General features: G+C 35.9%; 1 protein-coding gene across 37 annotated transcripts in view; it reads left to right on the plus strand.

Moving 5' to 3' along the window:
- ARB2A (ARB2 cotranscriptional regulator A) overlaps positions 1-22,028 on the plus strand; it is a 513,783-nt gene that overhangs the window by 43,942 nt on the left and 447,813 nt on the right. For 12 of the 37 annotated variants that reach the window (XM_078365174.1, XM_078365183.1, XM_035291197.3 and 9 more), the window contains 2 exons: positions 7,287-7,451; positions 20,102-20,203. In XM_078365174.1, coding sequence (XP_078221300.1) covers positions 7,289-7,451; positions 20,102-20,203 — 265 coding nt within the window. In that variant the 5' untranslated portion in view covers positions 7,287-7,288. Of the gene's footprint in view, positions 1-1,146; positions 1,183-7,286; positions 7,452-20,101; positions 20,204-22,028 lie in introns of all 37 variants that reach the window. The other 25 variants (XM_078365180.1, XM_078365181.1, XM_035291200.3 and 22 more) reach the window with 5 other exon arrangements.

Below are 22,028 nucleotides of genomic sequence, written 5' to 3' on the forward strand. Positions count from 1 at the left end.
TTGCTGTAATAATGGTGATAATGAAGATGGTGATGACTGTTATCATTAAAGGAAGGCACACTATGCACCAGACAGTTATGTCATCTCTTTGGAGATGGCAGTGAAGATATGCTTATAAAGAATTCTTGCATTTCTTTTAAATTTTTTTTTTTTAAAGAGATGGGGTTTCACCATATTGGACAGGCTGTTCTCAAACTCGACCTTGTGATCCGCCTGCCTCGACCGCCCAAAGTTCCAGGATTACAGGCGTGAGCCACTGTGCCCGGCCTGAATTCTTGCATTTAAAAAAAATATTACCTTTTCCCTTTTCCAGTTCTATAGGGTTTTAGTTTATCTACTGCCTCTTATTGATTTGTTGACCCTTTTTACCTGGATTTCTGAAAATATGTTCTGTATCTAGTTCTCTTAGTTTTTATTTACCACTGCCCTCTAACCCCAGGCCTGTTCAAAAATGCCTGCATTTTGCCATAATGCCTTTATTAAAAATTATTCTGGACATTTATGTTGAGTTATGATCATTATTTGTGATAATGGTAATATTTTATATGGCTAATAGTACATCAAAACCAAGATATTGATATTGGTACAGTACTGTTAACTAAAACACAGTCATTATTGAATTTTTATTAGTTTTATATGCAGTAGTGTATGTGTGAGTGTATGTGTGTGTATGTGTTTGTAGTTCTGTACAATTTGATACTATGGTCTTGTGCAACCATGACCACAAACGATCAAGATAGAGAAGTGTTCTACCACTAGCAAGTCCCTTTTGCTATCCATTTGTAGGCATGTCCCTAGCCGCCAACTTCATTTCTGTCTCCTGGCAATCACAAATCTGTTCTCCATCCCTTTAGTTTTGTCATTTTGTAGATGTTAAAGAAATGGAATCATAAAGTATGTAATTTTTTGAGATTGGCTTTCTTCAATAAGCATAATGCTCTTGAGATCCATCCAAGTTTTTGTAAATATCAATAGTTCATTTATGTTTATTGCTGATACTCCATTTTCTAGATAGGCCATTTTGTTTAACCATTGACCATGCTGTAGGACATTTGGGTTGATTACAGCTTTTGATTATTAGAAATAAATTTAATGTGCATATTCATGTATAAGTTTTTATGCAAACATAAGTTTTCATATCTCTAGGTTAAATGCCCAAGAATGTGATTGCTGGGTCATATGGTAAGTGCATTTTTAACTTTATAAGGTAGTACTAAACTATTTTCCAGTGCAGCTGTACCATTTTACATTCCCACCAGGCATGTATGAAAGAACCACTTTCTCTACATCCTCCTCAGCATTTGGTGTTATTACTGTTTTAGTTTTAGCCGTTTTATTAGATACAAAATATATCTCACTAGTGTTGTTGACCATACATCTTTTCATGTGCTTATTTGCCATCTATACCTTGCCTCTGGTAAAATACCTATTCATATATTTTCTCCATTTTCTAAATGGATTTTTAAAAACTATTGAGCTTTGATAGTTCTTTATATTTTTTAGATACAAGTCTCTATTGGATATATTCTTTGTGTGTATTTTCTCCCAGTCTATAGCTTGTCTTTCATCCTCTTAACAGATTTTTCACAGGGCAAATGTTTTTAAGTCTGACGAAGTCCTGTTCATCAATTTTTTTCTTTTATAAACTGCGCTTTTAGTGTCACGTCAGTGAACTCTTTTTCCTAGCCACAGTTTATGAAGGTTTTCTCCTATGCATTCTTCCAAAAGTTTTGTTTCACCATTAAATTAATGATATATTTTCAGTTAATTTTTTTTTTTTGAGACGGAGTTTCACTCTTGTTACCCAGGCTGGAGTGCAATGGCGCGATCTCGGCTCACCGCAACCTCCGCCTCCTGGGTTCAGGCAATTCTCCTGCCTCAGCCTCCGGAGTAGCTGGGATTACAGACACGCGCCACCATGCCCAGCTAATTTTTTGTATTAGACAGCGTTTCACCATGTTGACCAGGATGGTCTCAATCTCTTGACCTCGTGATCCACCCACCTCGGCCTCCCAAAGTGCTGGGATTACAGGCGTGAGCCACCGCACCCGGCATATTTTCAGTTAATTTTTAAACATATATTAATAGGTTCTGTTTCATTGCTGAATTTTATTCTATTGAATTAATAAACTATATTTTACTTACTCATTTGCCAAATGTTAGACATTTGTGTTGTTTCCAGGGTTGGCTGATTATGAATAGTCTTTAAAAACATTCATCAACAAGTTTTTATGTGGATATTTTTTTTTCATTTGTCCTGGGTTGATACCTAGGAGGAGGACTGCTGGGTAATATGGTATGATGGTATGTCTACTCTAACTTCGTAAGAACTAGAAAATCACTTTTCAAAGTACCTGTATTATTTTTCATTACTACCAATAATGTATGAGAGTTCTCTTAGTTTGGCATCTGTATCAACAATTAATATTGACAGGTTTATTAACTTTTTTTTTCATTGTCACAGGTTTGTGTTTCTGTGTGGCTTTAATTCACATTTTCCCAATGGTGAATTATATGCCATATATTCATCTTTCTTGGTAAAGTCTAGAATTTTGCTCTTTTTTGTGTGTTCTTAATGTTGAGTTTTAAAAGCTCTTCATATATTCTGAATACAACTTCTTTTTAAGATATATGATTAGTAAACATTCCCAGTCTTTGGATTGTATTTTCGTTCTCTTTTTGTTTTATTGATACATGCTTGTACATATTTATGGGATATGTGTGATATTATGTTATATGCATAGAGTGTGTAATGATCAGGTTAGGATATTTTAATTATCCATTTCCCGAAGTGTTCATGATTTCTATGTGTTGGGAACTTTTAACTCCTCTCTTTTAGCTGTCTTGAAATATATAATACTTTGTTATTAACCCTAATCACCCTACATACTATTGATCATTAGAACTTATACCTTCTCTCTAACTATATGTTTCTAGCCATTAAACTCTCTTTATTGTTTCCTCCTGTGCACCACACACTTCTCTGATAGCTATCATTCTACTCTCTGTCTCCATGAGATCAACTTTTTTAGCTCTTACATGAGTGAGAACATGCACTGTGAGAACATGCACAAGTGTGTACCTAACTTATTTCACTTAATGCAGTAACTTCCAGTTCCATCCATGTTTCTACAAATGACATCATTTTATTCTTTCTTATGTATTCTATATGCATACCACATTTTCTTATGGTCAAATATTTCATTGTGTATATTATATTTTCTTTATCCATTCATCCATTGATAGACACTTAGGTTGATTCCTTATCTTTGCTATTATGGATAATGCTGCAACAAACATGCAATACAATTACTCTTTAGATATATTGATTCCTTTTCTGTGAATAAATTCCCAGTAGTACAAATACTGTCTTGTATGGTAGTTCCATTTGTAGTATTTTGAGAAATGTCCATACTGTTTTCTATGTAGGTTGTACAAATTTGCATTCTTAGCAACAGTGTATAAGAATTCCATTTTCCCTACAGCCTCATCAGCTTCTGTTATTTTTTTGTCATTTTACTAATAGCCATTCTAACCCGAGTGAGAGGATATCTAATTGTGGTTTTAATTTGCATTTCCCTGAAGATTAGTGAAATTGAGCACTTTTAAATTTGGCCATTTGTATGCCTTCTTTTTAGAAATGTTTATGTCCTTTGCCCACTTTTTAATGGGCTTTTTTTTTTTACGTTGAATTGTTTGATTTCCATGTGTATTCTGGATTATTAGTACTTTGTGGGATAAATAGTTTATAAATATTTTCTCACATTAAATAGTTTGTCTCTTCATTCTGTTGATTGTTTTCTTTGCTATGCAAGAGCTGTTTAGTTTAATGTAGTCCCATTTGTCTGTTTTTTGTTTTTGTTTTCTCAAAAGGCTTTAACCATAAAAATCTTTGCCTAGACCAGTGTCCTAAAGTGTTTCCCCTATGTTTGATTGTAGTAGCTTTGTCATTTCACGTCTTACATTTAAGTCTTTAATCTATCTTGAGTTGATTTTGGTAGATGATGAGTATTGGGGCTCCAGTTTTATTCTCCTGTGTATAGATATTTAGTTTTTCCAGAATTATTTATTGAAGAGGGTGTTCTTTCCCCATGTATATTCTTGGTGCCTTTGTTGAAAATCAGTTGATTGTAAATATGTGGATTTATTTCTGGGTTCTCTATTCTCTATTCTGTTCCATTAGTCTATATGTAATTCATTCATTTATTCATTTATTTTGAGATGGAGTTTCACTATTGTTTCCCATGCTGGAGTACAATGACTCGATCTTGGCTCACTGCAACCTCTGCTTCCTGGGTACAAGCGATTCTCCAGCCTCAGCCTCCTGAGTAGCTGAGATTACAGGCACCCACCACCACACTCAGCTAATTTTTTTTTTTTTTTTTTGCATTTTTAGTAGAGATGGGATTTCACGATGTTGGCCATGCTGGTTTGGTCTTGAACTCCTGACCCCAAATGATCCCCCGACCTCGGCCTCCCAAACTGCTGGGATTACAGGCATGAGCCACCCAACCTGGCCTTATATATCTTTTGTTTTTAGCATGATACGTCCAGCTTTGTTCTTTTTGCTCACATTGCTTTGGCTATTTGAGCTCTTTTTTGTTTCCATATGAATTTAGTAGTTGTTTTTTTTTCTTTTCTCTTTTTGTGAGGAATGTCATTGGTATTTTAATAGGGATTGCATCGAATCTGTAGATTTGCTTTGGGCAGTGTGGTCATTTAATTCTTCCAATCTGTGAGCGTGGAATGTCTTTTCATTTGTTTGTGTCCTCTTCAGTTTGTTTTATTAATGCTTTATACTTTTCTTTGTAGAGGTCTTTCACCTCTTCGGTTTAATTTATTCCTAGGTATTTTTCTTATAGCTGTTGTAAATGAGTTTGCCTTTTTGATTACTTTCTCAGCTCGTGTATTGTTGGAATATAGAAACACTACTGATTTTTCTATGTTTACTTTATATACTGTAACTCTATTGAATTTATAAGATCTACAAGTTTTTTGGTGGAGTCTTTAGGTTTTTCTAGATACAAGATTACATCATCTGCAAAGAGACAGTTTGCCTTATTTTCCAATTTGGATGTGTTTTTATTTTGTTCTCTTGACTGATTTTTCTGAAAAGGACATTCTGTACTATGCTGAATAGGAGTGATGAAAGTGGGTGTCCTTGTCTTGTTCCAGTTTTTAGAGGAAAAGCTTTCAACTTTTCTCTGTTCACTGTGAGGTTTGTTGTGAGTTTGTCACGTATGTCCTTTATCACGTTGAGGTATGTTTTTGCAATGCCTAGTTTGTTGAGTGTTTTATCAGGCAGGGTTGTTGAATTTTATCAAATGCTTTTACTGCATCTACTGAGATGATAATATGGTTTTTGTTTTTCGTTCCATTGATGTGCTGTATTACACTGATTGATTTGCATGTGTTGAACTATCCTTGCATTTCTAGGTAAGTCCTACTTCATTATGATGTATTATCTTTTTGATATGCTGTTGAATGTTTTGTTGAGGAATTTTGCATCCATGTTTGTCAGGAATATTGGTCCTAAGTTTTCTTTTTTTGTTGCAATCTTGTCTGATTTTGATATCAAGGTAATTCTAGCCTTGTAAAATGAGTTAGAGAGAATTCCCTCCTCTTCATTTTTTTGGGAATAGTTTGAGAATAAATTGTGTTAGTTTTTCTTTGAACGTTTGGTAGAGTTCAGTAGTAAAACATATGGTCCTGGACTTTTCTTTTTTGGGAGACTTTTTATTACTATTTGTTCTCATTACTCACAACTGGTCTATTCAGTTTTTTTTATTTCTTTCTGATTCAATCTTGGTAGATTGTATTTGTCCAGGAATTTATTTACTTCCTCTAAGTTTTCCAGCTTGTACAGTGGTTCATGATAGTCTGTTATGATCCTTTGTATTACTGCAGTAGTTTTAATGATTCCTTTATTATTACTAACATATATATATATAATTACACATCTATATATCACTAACATAGACACACACACACACACATATGCACATATATATGTATATTTTGAGATGGAGTCTCACTTTGTTTTCCAGGCCAGAGTGCAGTGATGCGATCTTGGCTCATTGCAACCTCCGCAGTGATCCACCCGTTTTGCCCTCCCAAAGTGTTGGGATTACAGGCGTGAGCTACCACGCCCAGCAATCATTACTGATTTTATCTGTCTTCTGGGTTTGTGTGTGTGTATGTGTGTGCTTAGTCTGGCCAGCTGTTTATCAATTTGTTTATCTTTTCAAAAAAATTACCTTTTATTTTGTGGATTTTTTTAACCTGTATTTCATGTAATTCTGCTCTTTTTATTCCTTCTAATTTGGAATTTGGTTTGTTCTTTTGTTCATTGAGATGCATCCTTAGAATATTTGAAGTCATTCTACTTTTTTGATGCAGTCATTTATCACTGTATCATTTCCTTTTAGCCTTGCTTTTTCTGTTTTGCATAGGTTTTGGTATGTTGTATTTGATTTTAATTTGCTTTAAGATAGTTCTTTATTTTTTCATAATTTCTTCCTTAACTCAGCGCTCATTCAGAAGCTTAGCTTTAGTTTCCACGTATTTGTACATTTTCTCAAGTTCTTCTCTTTATTGATTTCATACATGATACAACTTTTTTTTTTTTTTGGTCAAAATTTGTTGAGTATTGTCTTGTGACCTAACATATGGTCTATACTGGAAAATGTTTCATGTGCTGATAAAAAGAAAGTGTGTACTCTGCAGCTCTTAGATGAAATGTTCTATAAACGTCTGTTTGGTCCATTTGATGTCATGTATAGTTTAAATCTTCCTTTGGTAATATTCTGGCTAGATGATCTGTCTAATGCTGAGAGTGGAGTGTTAAAGTCCCCAACTATTATTTTATTGGAATCTATCTTTCCCTTTAGATCTAATATTTGCTTTATATGTCTGGATAATTCAGTGTTGAGTGTATATTTGTTTAGAATTGTTATATTCTCTTGCTGAATTGATTCTTTTATCATTATATAATGACCTTCTTTGTCTTTTTTTAAAACTGTTTTGACTTAAATTCTGCTTTAGCTGATATAAGTATAGCTACTCCTGCTTACTTTTAGTTATCGTTTGCATGGAATGTCTTTCTTTTTTTCTTTCTTTGGAGATAGAGTCTCACTGTATCACTCAGGCTGGAGTGCAGTGGCAGAATCACAGCTCACTGCAAAATCCACCTCCTGGGCTTGAGCGGTCCTTTCACCTCAGCTTCCTGAGTAGCTGAGACTACAGGCTCGTGCACCATGCCTGACTAATTTGTGTATTTTTTGTAGAGATGGGGTTTCACCATGTTGGCCAGCCTGGTCACAAACTCCTGAGTTCAAGTGATCTGCCTGCCTCGGGCCTGCAGAGTGCTGAGATTACAGGTGCGAGCCACTGTGCCCAGCCAGAATGTCTTTCTCCATCCCTTTACTTTCAGTTTATATGTGTCTTCACAGGTAAGTTGTGTTTTGTAGTCAGCAAATAGTTGGGCCATGTTTTAAGATCCATTCAGCAAGTCTTTGTCTTTTTTTTTTCTTCCACGGTCGCCCCGGCTGTAGTGCAGTGGTGCCATCTTGGCTCACTGCAATCTCCGCCTCCTGGGTTCAAGCAATTCTCCTGCCTCAGCCTACCAAGTATCTGAGACTACAGGTGTGTGCTGCCACACCCAGCTATTTTTTATTTTTAATAGAGATGGAGTTTCACCATGTTGGCCAGGATGGTCTCGAATTCCTGACCTCGTGATCCACCCGCTTTGGCTTCCCAAAGTGCTGGGATTACAGGCGTGAGCCCCAGGCGTGACCAAGTCTATGTCTTTTATTGAAAGTTTAATTCATTCGTATTTAAGGTTATTATTGATATATGAGGGCTTATTTCTATCATTTTATTTATTGGTTCTTACTGCATTAATAGCTTTTTTAATTTTTTTCTTTTTCTCTTATTATTTATCATTATGTTTTGGTTGTTTTCTATAGTGGTAACATTTGAATTCTTTCTTTTCCTAATTTGTGTGTTTCCTCTAACAGTGAGTTTTATACTTTGGTGCTTTTACCAAAGATAGATATCTTCCCTTTGCTTCCAGGTTTAGGACTCCCTTAAGCAGTTTTCTTATATCTGGTCTGGTGGTAATTAATTCTCTGTTTTTGCTTGTCTGCGAAAGACTTCATTTCTTTTTTTTTTTAATTTTAAAAAAAGAAAAAATATATAAATAAATAAATAAGATAAAAAATAAAATAAAATAAAATAAAAAGACAGGGTCTCACTTTGTCACCTAGACTGGAGTGCAGTGACACAACCACAGCTCACTGCAGCCTCAAACTCCTGGGCTCAAGGGATCCTCCTCCCTCAGCCTGGTGATGTGTACCACCATGTCCAGTTATGCTTGGTTGGTTGGGAGTTTTTGGTAGAGGTGAAGCCTCATTATATTGCCCTGGCTGGTCCTGAACTCTTGGCCTCAAGCAATTCTCCCACCTTAGGATTACAGGGAATAGCCACCATGCCCAGCCTACATGAACATTTTTATTGGCTCACAATATGTAGTACATTCCAAAAAGTTTGTAAGTACAATTGGCCCTGAACAACACAGAGGTTGGGGTGCCAATCCTTTGCACAGCTATAAACCTGTGTAAATTTTTGTTTTTTTTGCTTTTTTTTTTTGGGCAAACAACATAAAATAAAAAGATGGAAAATACATATGAGAAAGAATGGAAAGCTCTGAGAGCACCAGCTCCCTCTGGTGCTATTTCAAACTACAAGATGCTATATTACACACAAAATACTAGCAGGACAGCACCCTGCTGAGGACAGCACCATGCTCAGAGTGCCTGTAAGCTATTATCATCATTATTACTAAACTATGATTAATTCTGAAAGACTTCATTTCTTCTTCACTTATGAAGGAAAACTTTTTTAGGTATAGCGTCCTTGGCTGGCAATTTTCTCTTTCAGCACTTTGAATATATTATCCCATTTTGCCTTGGCTTATAAAATTCTGTTGAGAAATGTGCTATTAGTTTGATAGAAGTTACCTTCTAAGTGACTGGATATTGTCCTTGTGCTGTTTTGGAGTTCTTTCTTTGACTTCTGACAGTTTGACTCTGATATGTGGTAGAGAAGATATTTTTACATTTATTTGGGGATTTCTGTATCTGGATGACTAAATCTCTTTCTAGATGTAGAAAGTGTTATTAATTCATTAAATAGGGTTTCTAACCTTTTTGTTTTCTCTTTGCCTTCTCAGACACCACAAATTCAAGTATTTTATAGCTTTATGGTGTTCCATATGTCGCATAGCCCTTGCTTATTGTTTTCCTTTATTTTTGTCTGATTGGGCTATTTCAAAAGACCTGTCTTTGTGTTCTGAAATTCATTGTTCTGCTCCATCTAGCTTATTATTGAAGCTTTTGAATGCATTTTTGTCTTTCATTCAGTGACATCTTCAGTTCCAAGATTTCTGATTGGTTCTTTTTTTATAGATCTTTTTGGTAAATTTCTCATTCATATCCTGAATTGTTTTTCTGATTTCTTTTTATTGCTTTTTTGTATTTCCTTGTATCTTACTGAGCTTCTTTAAAATGAATACTTTAAATTCTTTTTCTGGCAATTTCTAAATTTGTCTTTGATTGGATTCTGTTGCTGGAGAGTTATTGTGCTTCTTTGAAATGTCATTTTTTTTTAATGTTTCTTCTATCTTTACACTGATATCTGGGTATCTTGTGTGACAATCAGTTGTTCCAATTATTTGAATTTGCTATCATAATGGATGATTTTTTTCTTAAAATGTATCTATGGTGTTGGTTGATTAGGATACTTTGGCTTTGATTCTGAATGTGTGCAGTCATGTTATCTCTGTATGATTTCTTCAGCTGTAAACCACATTAGTGGTATCAGTGGCTTAGAGTACAGTTGTTAGTGGAGGCTGGGGACAGGGATACCAGGTAGGCTGTTCCTTGGACTGTAGTGTTGGTAGCGCAGGCACAGTGTGTCTATCTTTAGGTTCCAGGGAGGTGTATGCTGGCATTGGTGTTGGGTAGTCTAGGTGGCTTATTTGTGTGCCTATAGTGGCACCAGTGGGTCAGGCCAGTGGATGGGTTCTCGGGACTCTGAACAGTGGGTATGGTATGGGCTATGTTAGTAGCAGTGGTAAGACTAACCTTAGAGTTCCAAGTAGTTCATGATTGTGTTGGTGGTAGCTATGACAGGCTAGGCAGGGCAGTACCCAGGCCTACAGGTGACATGTGTGAAGCTCACCACTGTGTTCATAGCAGCAGTTGGATGGGTCCATTCTGAGCCTTCCAGGAGGAGTGCTTAGGTGACAGCGGTGATGGACTAGTGCTTAGAAATCCCCTGGCCCCTGGATGGCATGCTTAGGCTTTTGCTAGGGAGTGTGCCAGGCCAGGTGGACCTGTCCTCTTCCTTCACCTGTGGTACATGTAGACCTTGACTCTGGTAGGCAGGGGTGGAGTTATTTCTAGGTTCTACAGTGGAATGCTCAAATAGGGGCCGCAGTGGCTGCACGACAGCCCTATACTAGAGAGGGTGAAGTTGCTTTTATTGGCTCTAGCCATAGATAAATTATTGTGATTGCATGCTTCGCTCGTGCTTTCGCCTCAGTGGCAGCAGCCTGCTGTGGGGCTGCCATGGGTAGGGAAATGTATCCTCAGGACTTGGGGAAATGTGCCATGGCTTTGCTGTTTGGGGCAATGGGGTTGCTGCTAATGGCTTGCATTTTTGCCCACGTGGCATTAGCCAGATGCAGCAGTTGCTGTAGGCAGGTGACGTCATTGGGGGGTCTAGTGTGTGGAGATGTGGAGACTGTTGGCCCCAGGGGACAGAAGCCAGTTCTGTAGAAGCTGGGCTGTCAAAATGACACATTACTGTAGCTGCTTGGGACTCAGGAGTTGTTTGTAGCTCAGCATAGCTCCTTCTCTAGAACCCTGGCATTGCACAGTATTCAGTAATCTTCCTACTTTATTCTCAAGGCCCATGGAGTTTGAGGAACTCTTGGATGGCTAGGATTACAGGAGTCTGTGGTGGTAATTTAGGTGGCTGGTCTTCCAGCTGGCCTTTCACTTATCCTTTTCCCACAGTGGGGAGCCTCTCCAGGCTCCCAGCTGCTCTCAGCTAAGCAGGCTGCCTCCTTTCCCTTTTCTTCCTTGCTTTGGGTGTTTCCTGTCACTTTTCTGTTAAACTAGAGTATTCTCTCTTTGATGATCTGTTTCAAGTGTGATTACCTACTTGCATTTTGGCTCCTCTTTGTAGATGAGATGAGTACCAAATACCTCTAGGCAGCCATGTTAAAACTCCTCCCCCTCATTTTGAATTAAATGTCGTGTATGGTGTGAGATACAGGTTGAGGTTCGTTTTTGTCATTTTGATGTCCTCTTATACTAACAACATTTGTGAAGAAGACTGTCTTTTCTTCTTTGAATTGTTTTTTCACACATGTCAACCATGAATTGAGCATATTTGGGCAGTTATTTTGAGTTCTTTGTTTCCCAGATCTATGTGTTTACTAATATCATACTTTCTTTTTCTGTTTTTTTGTTTTTTGAGACGGAGTTTTACTCTTGTTACCCAGGCTGGAGTGCAATGGCTTGATCTCGGCTCACCGCAACCTCTGCCTCCTAGGTTCAGGCAATTCTCCTGCCTCAGCCTCCTGAGTAGCTGGGACAACAGGTGTGCGCCACTATGCCCGGCTAATTTTTGTATTTTTTTTTTTTTTTGAGATGGAGTTTTGCCCTTGTTACCCAGGCTTGAGTGCAATGGCGCGATCTTGGCTCACCGTTCCTCTGCCTCCTGGGTTCAGGCAATTCTCCTGCCTCAGCCTCCTGAGTAGCTGGGATTATAGGCACGCGCCACCATGCCCAGCTAGTTTTTTGTATTTTTAGTAGAGATGGGATTTCACCATGTTGACCAGGATGGTCTCGATCTCTTGACCTCGTGATCCACCCGCCTCGGCATCCCAAAGTGCTGGGATTACAGGCTTGAGCCACCGCGCCCGGCCCTAATTTTTGTATTTTTAGTAGAGATGGGGTTTCACCATGTTGACCAGGATGGTCTTGATCTCTTGACCTTGTGATCCACCAGCCTCGGCCTCCCAGAGTGCTGGGATTATAGGTGTGAGCTACTGTGCCCGGCCAACTTTCTAAATTACAGTAACTGTATAGTAAGTTGACATTGAACAGAGTGAGTCCGCCTCCTTTATTCTTTCAGAAAATTGTTTAGCTATTCTAGGTCATTTGCCTTTATGTATACATTTTAGAACATACTTGTCTGTATCTACAAAAATTTTACTGTTTTTTTGATAGGGATTTCATTTAAACTTTTAGATAAATTTGGGGAGAATTGGTATCTACTGTATTGAGTCTTCTAATCCATGCACCTGATATATCTATTTAAACCTTTCTTAATTTCTTTCATTAGCACTTTGTAATTTTCAGCATGTAAGTCCTATATGTGTGTTATTTGATTTATATATAAGTATTTTAATATTTTGGGATGATTATAAATGGTGTTATATTTGTAATTTCAGTTTCACATGTTTATTGATGTTTTATGAAAACACAGTTCAGTTTTATATGTTGATATTATATACTGTGATCTTCCTGAACTTGTTTCTTTGTTTTACATTTTTTTGTGGATTCCTCAGGATCTTCTTTGTAGACGGTCATGCCATTTGCAAATTCGATAATGTTTCTATCCAATCTGTGTGCCTTTCATTTCTCTTTGTGGCCTGTTGGCTAGGATTTTCAGTACTATGTTGAACAAGGATAGTGAGGATGGATATTCTTTCTTGTTTTCAACCTTGGGGGAAAAAGATTGTCTTTCACTATTAAGTATTATGTTAGTTGTAAGTTTTTTGGTAACTGCTCTTTGTTAAGTTAAAAAGTCCCTTTTACTCAATGCTTGCTGGGAGGTTTTAATCATGAGTGAGTGTTGAATTTTGTCAAATGCTTTTTTTTTTTTGGCATCAATTGATAGGGTCATGTATTTTTTTTCTTCTATAGGCTGTTGAAATAGTGGATTACATGTTGAGGTTTTGAATAGTGAAGCATTCTGTCATAAGCCCTATTTAGTTCTGATGTATATTTGTTTTTATATATTGCTGGTTTTGAATTGTTAATATTTTGTTAACGATTTTTGTATACAGGTTCATTAGATATATTGAACTGTAGTGTTCTTTTTTTGTACTGTCTTTGTCTAGAATTGTTATCAGGGTAATCCTGATCTTCTAACATGATTTAGGAAATATTCACTTCTGTTTTATTTACTGGAATATATTATGTAGAATTGGTACTAATATTTTAAAATATTTTGTCCAGTGAAACTTTCTTGTCCTGAAAAATTTGTTTGTGAAATTTTAATTACAAATTTATTTTCTTTAATAGTCATAAGACTATTTATATTGTTTATTTTATATAGGGTAAGTTTTAGTAGTTTGTATTTTTTAAGGCCTCATACCATTTAATATAATTTATATAATATATGTGTATAGGGTTGTTGCTATTATTCCCTTCTTGTTCTTTTAATTGCTGCAGGGTCTGTAGTGATATCCTCTGTTTTACTGTTACCTATTAAAGAGATTTAACAATGAGAAATAAATGATTTTATTTAGTCATATAATTTTCTTTTGAAGTACATATTATTTCTTTATGTGGTTACATATTTCTGTCTAGTATCATTTGCCTCAGCCCAAAGAACTTTCTTATCATTTTGTGTTGTGTAGGCTTTTTGGCAGTAGATTCTTTCAGCTTTTCTGTATCTGAAAAAAAATCTTTATTTCTTCCATTTGAGATTCTTTTGGTTGGCATAGAATTTCAGGTTGGTGAACTATTTTTTGTTTTGTTGAAATATGTTGCACCATTGTCTCCTTATTTGCATAGCTGCTAAAAAGTCTTCTGTTATCTTTGTTTCTTTTTTTCTCTGCCTGCTTCTCAGATTTTATTTTCTATTTATTTTTTTAATTTTTGAGATGGGGCCTCACTCTGTCACCCAGGCTGGAGTGCAGTGATGCAATCTTGGCTCACTGCAACCTCTGCCTTCTGGGTTCAAGTGATTCTCCTGCCTTAGCCTCCTGGGTAGCTGGGATTACAGGCTATTTATGAGGGATCTGCCCCCATCACCCAAACACCTGCCACTAGGGCTACCTCCAACATTGGAGGTCACATTTCAACATGAGATGTGGAGGGGACAAACATCCGAACTATGTTACTTCCCAACATTGATTTCATCTTGGAACCTACTATATTAGACAATTTGACATTGTTACATTGGTCAGTGATTTTCTTCATTTTTAAACTATTATTTTTCTCTGCTTCATTTTGGATAATTCTGCTGTTAGATTTCAAAGTTCATTGATCTCATCTTCTATAATTATATTTGCTGTGAATATTTAACAGTCTATTTTTAATTTCAGATAGAATTTTTTTCATATATAGAAACTTAAAGTTCTTCCAATTCTCACTTTGATATATTAATGATTAAACTTTTTTTTTTTTTTTACATATGGGTCACATTGAAATAGATGTCTTTTCTGCTAATTCCCGTATCATTTCTTGGTTTATTGATTGATTTTCTTCATGCTTATGGATCATAATTTTCACCTTTTTACAGGCCTTAAAGTTTTTCGTAGATGCCAGATATTGTAAATTATACATTATTGGGTGCTGGATTTTGCTCTGTTCCTTTAGAGAATAAGTTGGTGCTTAATTTTTGTTTTGCTTTGCTTTTTGGTGTTCTTTCTTTTTGAGATGGAATCTCGCTCTGTTGCCTAGGCTGCAGTGCAGTGGCATGATCTTGCCTCACTGCAACATCCACCTCTCGGCTTCAAGAAAGTCTCCTGCCTCAGTCTCCCAAGTAGCTGGGACTTCAGACGCATGCTGCCACGCCCGGCTAATTTTTTTTATATATTAGTAGAGACGGGGTTTGACAGTGTTGCCCAGGCTGGTCGTGAACTCTTGAGCTCAGGCAGTCTGCCTGCCTTGGCCTCCCAAAGTGCTGGAATTCCAGGCATGAGGGACTGCACCTGGCTGCTTTTTGTTTTTCTTTTAAAGAATGTTGGGCTTTGTTCTGACAGGTATTTATATTATTTGTATCTTTTTTTTTTCTTTGAGGCTTGTTTTTTAGTCTTTGATATGGCAGTTTTAGAATCTCCTTTCTTTAGGACTAATTCAGCCTTCTACTAAGATAATATCCTACTAAGAACTTTATCTGATGATTCATTTATTATAAGGTCTTTCTGTTCTGACTGATGGGCAAACGTATTTGCAGCCTTGTGTGTACTTCAGGAATTGTTCAGCCTACTGCTTTTTCTGTCCTTGTGTAATTTTTTTTCCTCCTGTATGCATGGATAAATAGTAAAAGACATGAATGAATCTGTCTGAAATTCTGCCCAGTAGTCTCTCTTTCTAAGCAGTTTCCTCTGCTGTCATTCTCTGCTTCCAAATCCAGCCACCTTGGATTATTCAAATTCTGATCTCTGTCTCATCACCTCAGCAGGATCTTTATTCTTTGTTTGGGTTCTTCCTTCCTGCTGGGCCTTAAACTGTCTCCACGCAGTAAGCTAGGGCATCAAGGGGTTTATGTCATTAATTTTTTTTCTCTCAGTTCTGGCTACCTGTTGTCCAACCTCTGAAAACTGTTCTTTTACATGTGTCTTCCTGCTTTCCAGTTGTTAAAGGAAAGTGAAAATAATTTGGTTCCTCTTATTCTATTTTAGTGAGAAGTAGAATTTTGGTAGTGTTTTAAATACTCATTTAGCTAATACAGTTTTTAAAAATAAAGATGCCAAATGGTACTTTCTTTATGGTGGTGAAATAGACATAATGTAAATCTTATCATTTTAACTGCTGTTAAATATATAATTCAGTAGCATAAAGCATTCACATTGTTGTACAGTCATCACCACCATCCATCTCCTGAACTCTTTGCACCTTGCAAAACTGAAACCCTATACCTATTAAACAATAACTCCCTATTCCTCTCTCTGCCCAGCCCTTAGCAACCACCATTCTATTTTCTGTCTCTATAAGTTTGACGACTTTAGCAATCTCATAAATGTGCAGTCATATAATATTTGTCCTTCTGTGTCATCTTATTTCACTTTGCATAATATCTTCAAGGTACATCAGTTTTGTGTAAGAATGTCTTTCTTCAAGGAAAGATTTATTACAAAGAATTGACTCACACTGTTATGGAGTCTGAGAAGACTCAAGTTCTGTAATCAGCAAGCTGGAGACCCAGGAGAGCTGATAGTAAAGTTCAAGTCAGGAAAACTGATGGTGTGAGTTTCAGTCTAAATCTGAAGGCAGAAGACTGATTTCCCAGCTTGAAGATATTGGCAGAGAGAGTGACTTCTTTACTCAGCATTGTTGCTCTATATACACTTTGATCCAGTTGCATGAGGCCTACACAAATTGGGGAAGGAATCTGCTTTACTAAGTCTACCCATTCAAATGTTAATCCCATCCAGAAACATCCTTACAGTCACACCCAGAATAATATTTAATCAAATATCTGGTTACCTTATTTCTCATTCTCACATAAAATTAGCCATCATACCATTCACCCATTTATGTACACTTGGGATACTTCCACCTTTTGGCTATTGTGAATAATGCTCCTATGAACATTATTGTACAAGTATATGTGTATGAGTCCCTACTTCCTTTTGGGCATGAAATGGTATTTTTATATAGTTGTTTTATATGCTTAGTTGAGGTTTAGAATTCTAGTTACTGGATCACCTTAATCACTAGAGCCATGCTTTAAAAAAAAAAACAGTCATGTCACATCTGATGCATATTTAGGTTATATGGATTCAAATCTATTATATTTTATAGGTGATCAAAGAAATTTTCAATGGAAATCTTTCATCATACTCGATTTTTGTATAGTCTACCTTTGGAACCCAGTCTCAGGGTAAAACACAACTTTACAGTATTGCTTTTCTTTTACAAAGCAGAAAAAAAATTTCTGACAGTTCTTTTCTATATGTCTTATCAATGCTAAGGAAATAAAAAAATCTATTTCAGGTTCTCTAGTTGACAGGAAAAATTGAGAAACGTCTTTTTACTTAGTTGTTCATTTTATCATTCAAAGGAATGTTTTGAGCAAAGCCAAAGCACATTTTAGTATTCATAACTGTTTATTCTATATAATGGGAAAAAAGGGGAGCTAGAATATTATAGCATATAGAATCGGTATGTGATTTTGAAAGAGCACTGAGTTCTGTTTTGAGAGATATGTTTATTTTATTAATCCCATCTACTACTAAGCTATGACTTTAGACAAGCCATTTTACCTGAGTTCATTTTCTTGTCTGAAAGTCAGTGATGATGATAGTACTTGTTACTGTTTCACAGGATTGTGATGATCAAATGAAATAATGTATATGAAGTGCTCTGAAATCTTTAAAATGATATATAGATGTTAAGGCTGCATTTTATGGACTAAGCTGATAGGTACAGAAAAGAGCTATTAGAAGCAACATGTGCTCATGTATGAACAGTTTCTATGTCTGATTAAAAACATTTGTAAGTTTTGACTTGTAGATGACTGTGAAGTAAAGAAATCTCATTTTGCCCCAGAACCTCAATTCACTGGAAGAAGTAAAGTGAGAATATTCTAGCCACTGCAAGTCAATTTTTGATATTAAAACCGTTCTATCTTTATTTTGAAAAGATTCATAAGGTGGTAAGAACTTTACTAATGAGAAGAATTGTCAGCATATGTCCCTTTTTAAGGCCAGTATATGTGACATTTTCGTCTTACTAGAGTTTACAAACATTTTTTATATCGAGGATAGTGTATTTTTATGTGAGTTGAATTTGATATAAGAGTTTTCAAAGAGTGCTAAACAGTGATTCTTTTAATGAAGCTTTTGATGGCTTGTTTTTGTGTTCTACAGAGAGAGGTTAGTGACTGGAGGTACACAAAAATACTTTTTTTCTCTAGCATATTTTGATGATGTTCTATACAGAAGGATTTGTTATATTTCTGTGAGAGACAGAAATAAAGTGTTATTTCTGAGATACTTCTTTTGTAGGAAAGGGACTGGTTTGCTTCAAAACATATTGTAAGAGCTTTTGTCTTCAAGAACTTAAGTTAGAATGAAGAAGCTAAAAACCTAACCTTTATTTCTTGATTAGACAAAAGTGATTTCACGTCTGTTTGGAAATGAGTAAATTTGAAGTCTGAAGTTTTTTGTGTGATTTTAGAAATGACTCTTTGATGACAGATAGTGAGAACTTTTGCCTCATCCTACAATATGAACCTAAAAGATATTAAATGCTTGTTGACAGACTGATTCTAGGGCTGATACAGGAAAGATACAAAATGAGGATGAAGCATCTTTTAATTGTAGAAAGTAAGGAAGTACACAAAAAGCAAAAGGATAAGAGCATGTCAAAAGGACACAGGAGGTATCTGAAAGAGCTTACAGTAGTCATGGCTGGAACAATATGAGGAGCAAAATAAATAATGTAGTATTGGATTATAACCTAAAGTATACAATAAGTGTCCACAAGTCCATGCTGATATAAATGTTATTGAATAATTGTGTAAATGAATGAAGAGAGATCAATCTTCCATACAGAATAATTACTATAATATATTTAGATGTTTTTTGCTATAGGAGGTAGAGCATAATTCCTCCTCTTTCCTTGAGGGCAGGCCAAACATAGTCACCTCCAAAGAATAGATTATGGAGAGGGAAAAACAGTAACTTTATAGTGGAGGAGCCTGGAATATAGTACCTTAATCAAGTAATGAAGGTTAGCATCATTGGTGATGTCCTGTTGATAATCATGTTTCCCTTGCCATGATCTGTTGAGAATGGCAGTTGATCTCAGTGATATTCTTTCCAGAAATCATAACCCTAATCTAACCATAAGGAGAAACATTAGATGAACCCAAATTGAGGGTCATTCTGTAAAATACCTGCCACATAGTCCTCAAAACTGTCAAGATCATGGAAAAGAAGGGAAGACTGAGAATTGTCACAGACCACAGAGATTGGGGAGAGATAATAATTACATGTAATATGGTGTCCTGAATGGAATCCTGGAAGAGAAAATGAACATTAATGGAAAAACTGATGAAATATGAATAATGCTTGGGCTTTAGTTAGTAGTAATATACAAATATTGGTTTATTCATTTTGGTAAATGTACCATGATGTTATAAAATATTACTAATAGGGGAAAGTGAGTAAAGGGTATAATACACTCTTCACACTGTCTTTCACATTTTCCGTCAATCTAAAATTACTGCAAAACTTGGTCACGCGTGGTGGCTCATGACTATAATCCCAGCACTTTGGGAGGCTGAGGCCGGCAGGTCACTTGAGTCCAGGAGTTTGAGACCAGCCTGGGTAACATGGTGAAACCCTGTCTTTATGAAAAAGTACCAAATATAACCTGTCATGGGGGCACCCACCTGTAGTTCCAGCTACTCAGAAGACTGAGGTGGGAGGATCATTTGGGTCTGGGAGGCAGAGCCAAGATTGTACCACTGCATTCCAGCCTAGGTGAGGGAGTGAGACTTCATCTCCAAAAAAAAAAAAAAGAAAAAATTCTTGTTGGTTGGTTGCATGGAGTCAGAATCAAATGATATGAAGAAAAGAAACTATGTAAACTAATTTTTGCTAGTTAACATGTTTTATTTTAACAATTTTCCCCCTAAAAATGGAATAATATGTTATATTCATACTACATATTTATAATTTTCTTCATTCATAACAGTCATTTCAGTTATATATAAATTTGATGACTTTTCAAAAGCCATATTAATGTCTGAAACTTTAAAATGAGATTACTAAGGTACAAATTAATAGCTGTCTGTTTTGAAGGGAAGAAGTTAATAGTTTAATATAATGATGTGTAGAGTCTGAGTTGTGGTTGTTTTTAGAATTATAATTTTGAAAGTGCTTACATTAATGTTGTGCTTGATCATAATATAGTATTTTGGAATTTCAATTTAGTAGCTTTATCAGTTAAAGCAACACATAAAAATTAATAGAACAAAAGAATACTTTAAATTAAAATGTGATCTTTGTTACAAACTATGAAAATGAATGTAAGTAAATTTCATATTATTTCTTTTCTAGATTTATTATCAAGGATAGATTTGGATGAACTAATGAAAAAAGATGAACCACCTCTTGATTTTCCTGATACCCTGGAAGGATTTGAATATGCTTTTAATGAGAGTAAGTGGTATATCTACATATAATATATGCAAAATTTATTTGACAATGCTCATAGAATAATAAGACAGATATTATTTGCTACTTTTAAAGGCCAAGTAGAATGTTTTCTCTTTTGAGAAGTAAGGACTTATCCTTGCATGGTGAAATTTTTCATTCAAGTGAAAGAATCAAGTAACAATTTCCTGTAATTGTCAAGTTATGTAAACTAATGGTCATGAATTTGATTCAGCTTATGCATTAGAACCTTGAGGGTTCAGCTCCCAGGTTGATATGCATAAGGATAAGAGCAATTTGAACTCCTAATTAAATTATAGAGAAAGTTGCTATTGTTTCACATGTTACTTAAAGTATCTGGCAATAATTATCTGTAACAATGTTTTAAAGTAGTTTTCCATGAGTTTTCAGGCAACATCCTTGTTTTAAAATTTATTAATTCAGTTCTGAATAAAATAACCTTTACACTTGGGATGTGGAGGAACATACTATACATTGCAAGGATATTTCTGGAATAGAGAATCATGATTCATTGGATTAATAATACGCTGTTACACTTGAAGGGTAATGTTATTACAGGGTAGGTGCATTTGAGTTGTAGTTTTGATTGGTTGTTCTGCATTAACTAAATTGATGCTTTGTCATCGTTGTATTAGTGGATATTCCTTTCCAATATTAGTTACAGATAATAAGACCTATGGTGGCAGTCATTATGTACTAAAATGTTTAGTTTAAAATAAAAGACTAGAAACTTTGTTCTTTTCTCTGATATTAATTTTTATAGTTTTTAGTAAAAGTTATTTTGTGCCAACAGAAGTAGTAATATTTGTTGCTTGGAGGGGAAGAGTAGTTTAAGCAGTTGGCCTGTAGTGTGTTTTTCTTCTAATTATTCTGGGAATACCCCTGGGGAAAAAATCCTGTCCAGGGGCTGAGTGGCTTGGTCTTTTCTCCTTCTTTATAAACATGCTGTTAATTAACTCACTTAATAAATTAGACTGTCTGGACACGATGGCTCATGTCTGCAATCCTAGCACTTTGGGAAGCAGAGGTGGGTAGATCATTTGAGGTCAGGAATTCAAGACCAGCCTGGACAACATAGTGAAACCTCATCTCTACTAAAAAATTAAAAAATTTAGCTGGGCATAGTGGCATGTGCCTGTGGTCCCAGCTACTCGGGAGTCTGAGGCTTGATAATCACATGAACCTGGGAGGCGGAGGCTGTAGTGAGCCGAGATTGGGTCACTCTACTCCAGCCTGGGTGACAGAGCAAGACTCCATCTAAATAAAAATAAAAATAAATATAGACTAATATTTGCTGTGAGGATTCTTTTTCTATAGAATACTTTGAGCAGGATGACTGGTTTTAGATATGAGAAATGTTTCTCTGAGGAATATCACATAAGCAAGACAACTCTTATGCACATAAAATGGAAATATTTTATAACCCAAATGCTCGCCAGGGTGTGAGGTTACCTGTATGCATCACATAGAGACCTCATCTACTTTGAGCCAGAGAGTGGTATACACTGAGAGGAAAGGACCTGGGGAAAATGACTGGATGCTGCAGACCTCTCCCTGCCTTGCGTGTGCTGATTGATTCCTTCTACCCTTGAAATTATTAGTAAAGCTTAGTCATTATCGGTAAAGATCTTCACTTCATGTGAGTCTGATTTGATAGTCTGAGCCTGTGTTAGCTCACTGCTTGTCTCTAATTTTCACTTGACATCTTATCCATATTTGAAGACCTACTTGAGAAATCTCACTGAAACCTTCTGAACCTCTTCTAGCCCACAGAGAGTTTTTATATTTCAAGAATGATTCTAGACTTCAT

Source organism: Callithrix jacchus, chromosome 2, assembly GCF_049354715.1.
Source record: "Callithrix jacchus isolate 240 chromosome 2, calJac240_pri, whole genome shotgun sequence".
In the NCBI taxonomy this organism is placed as follows: Eukaryota; Metazoa; Chordata; class Mammalia; order Primates; family Cebidae; genus Callithrix; species Callithrix jacchus.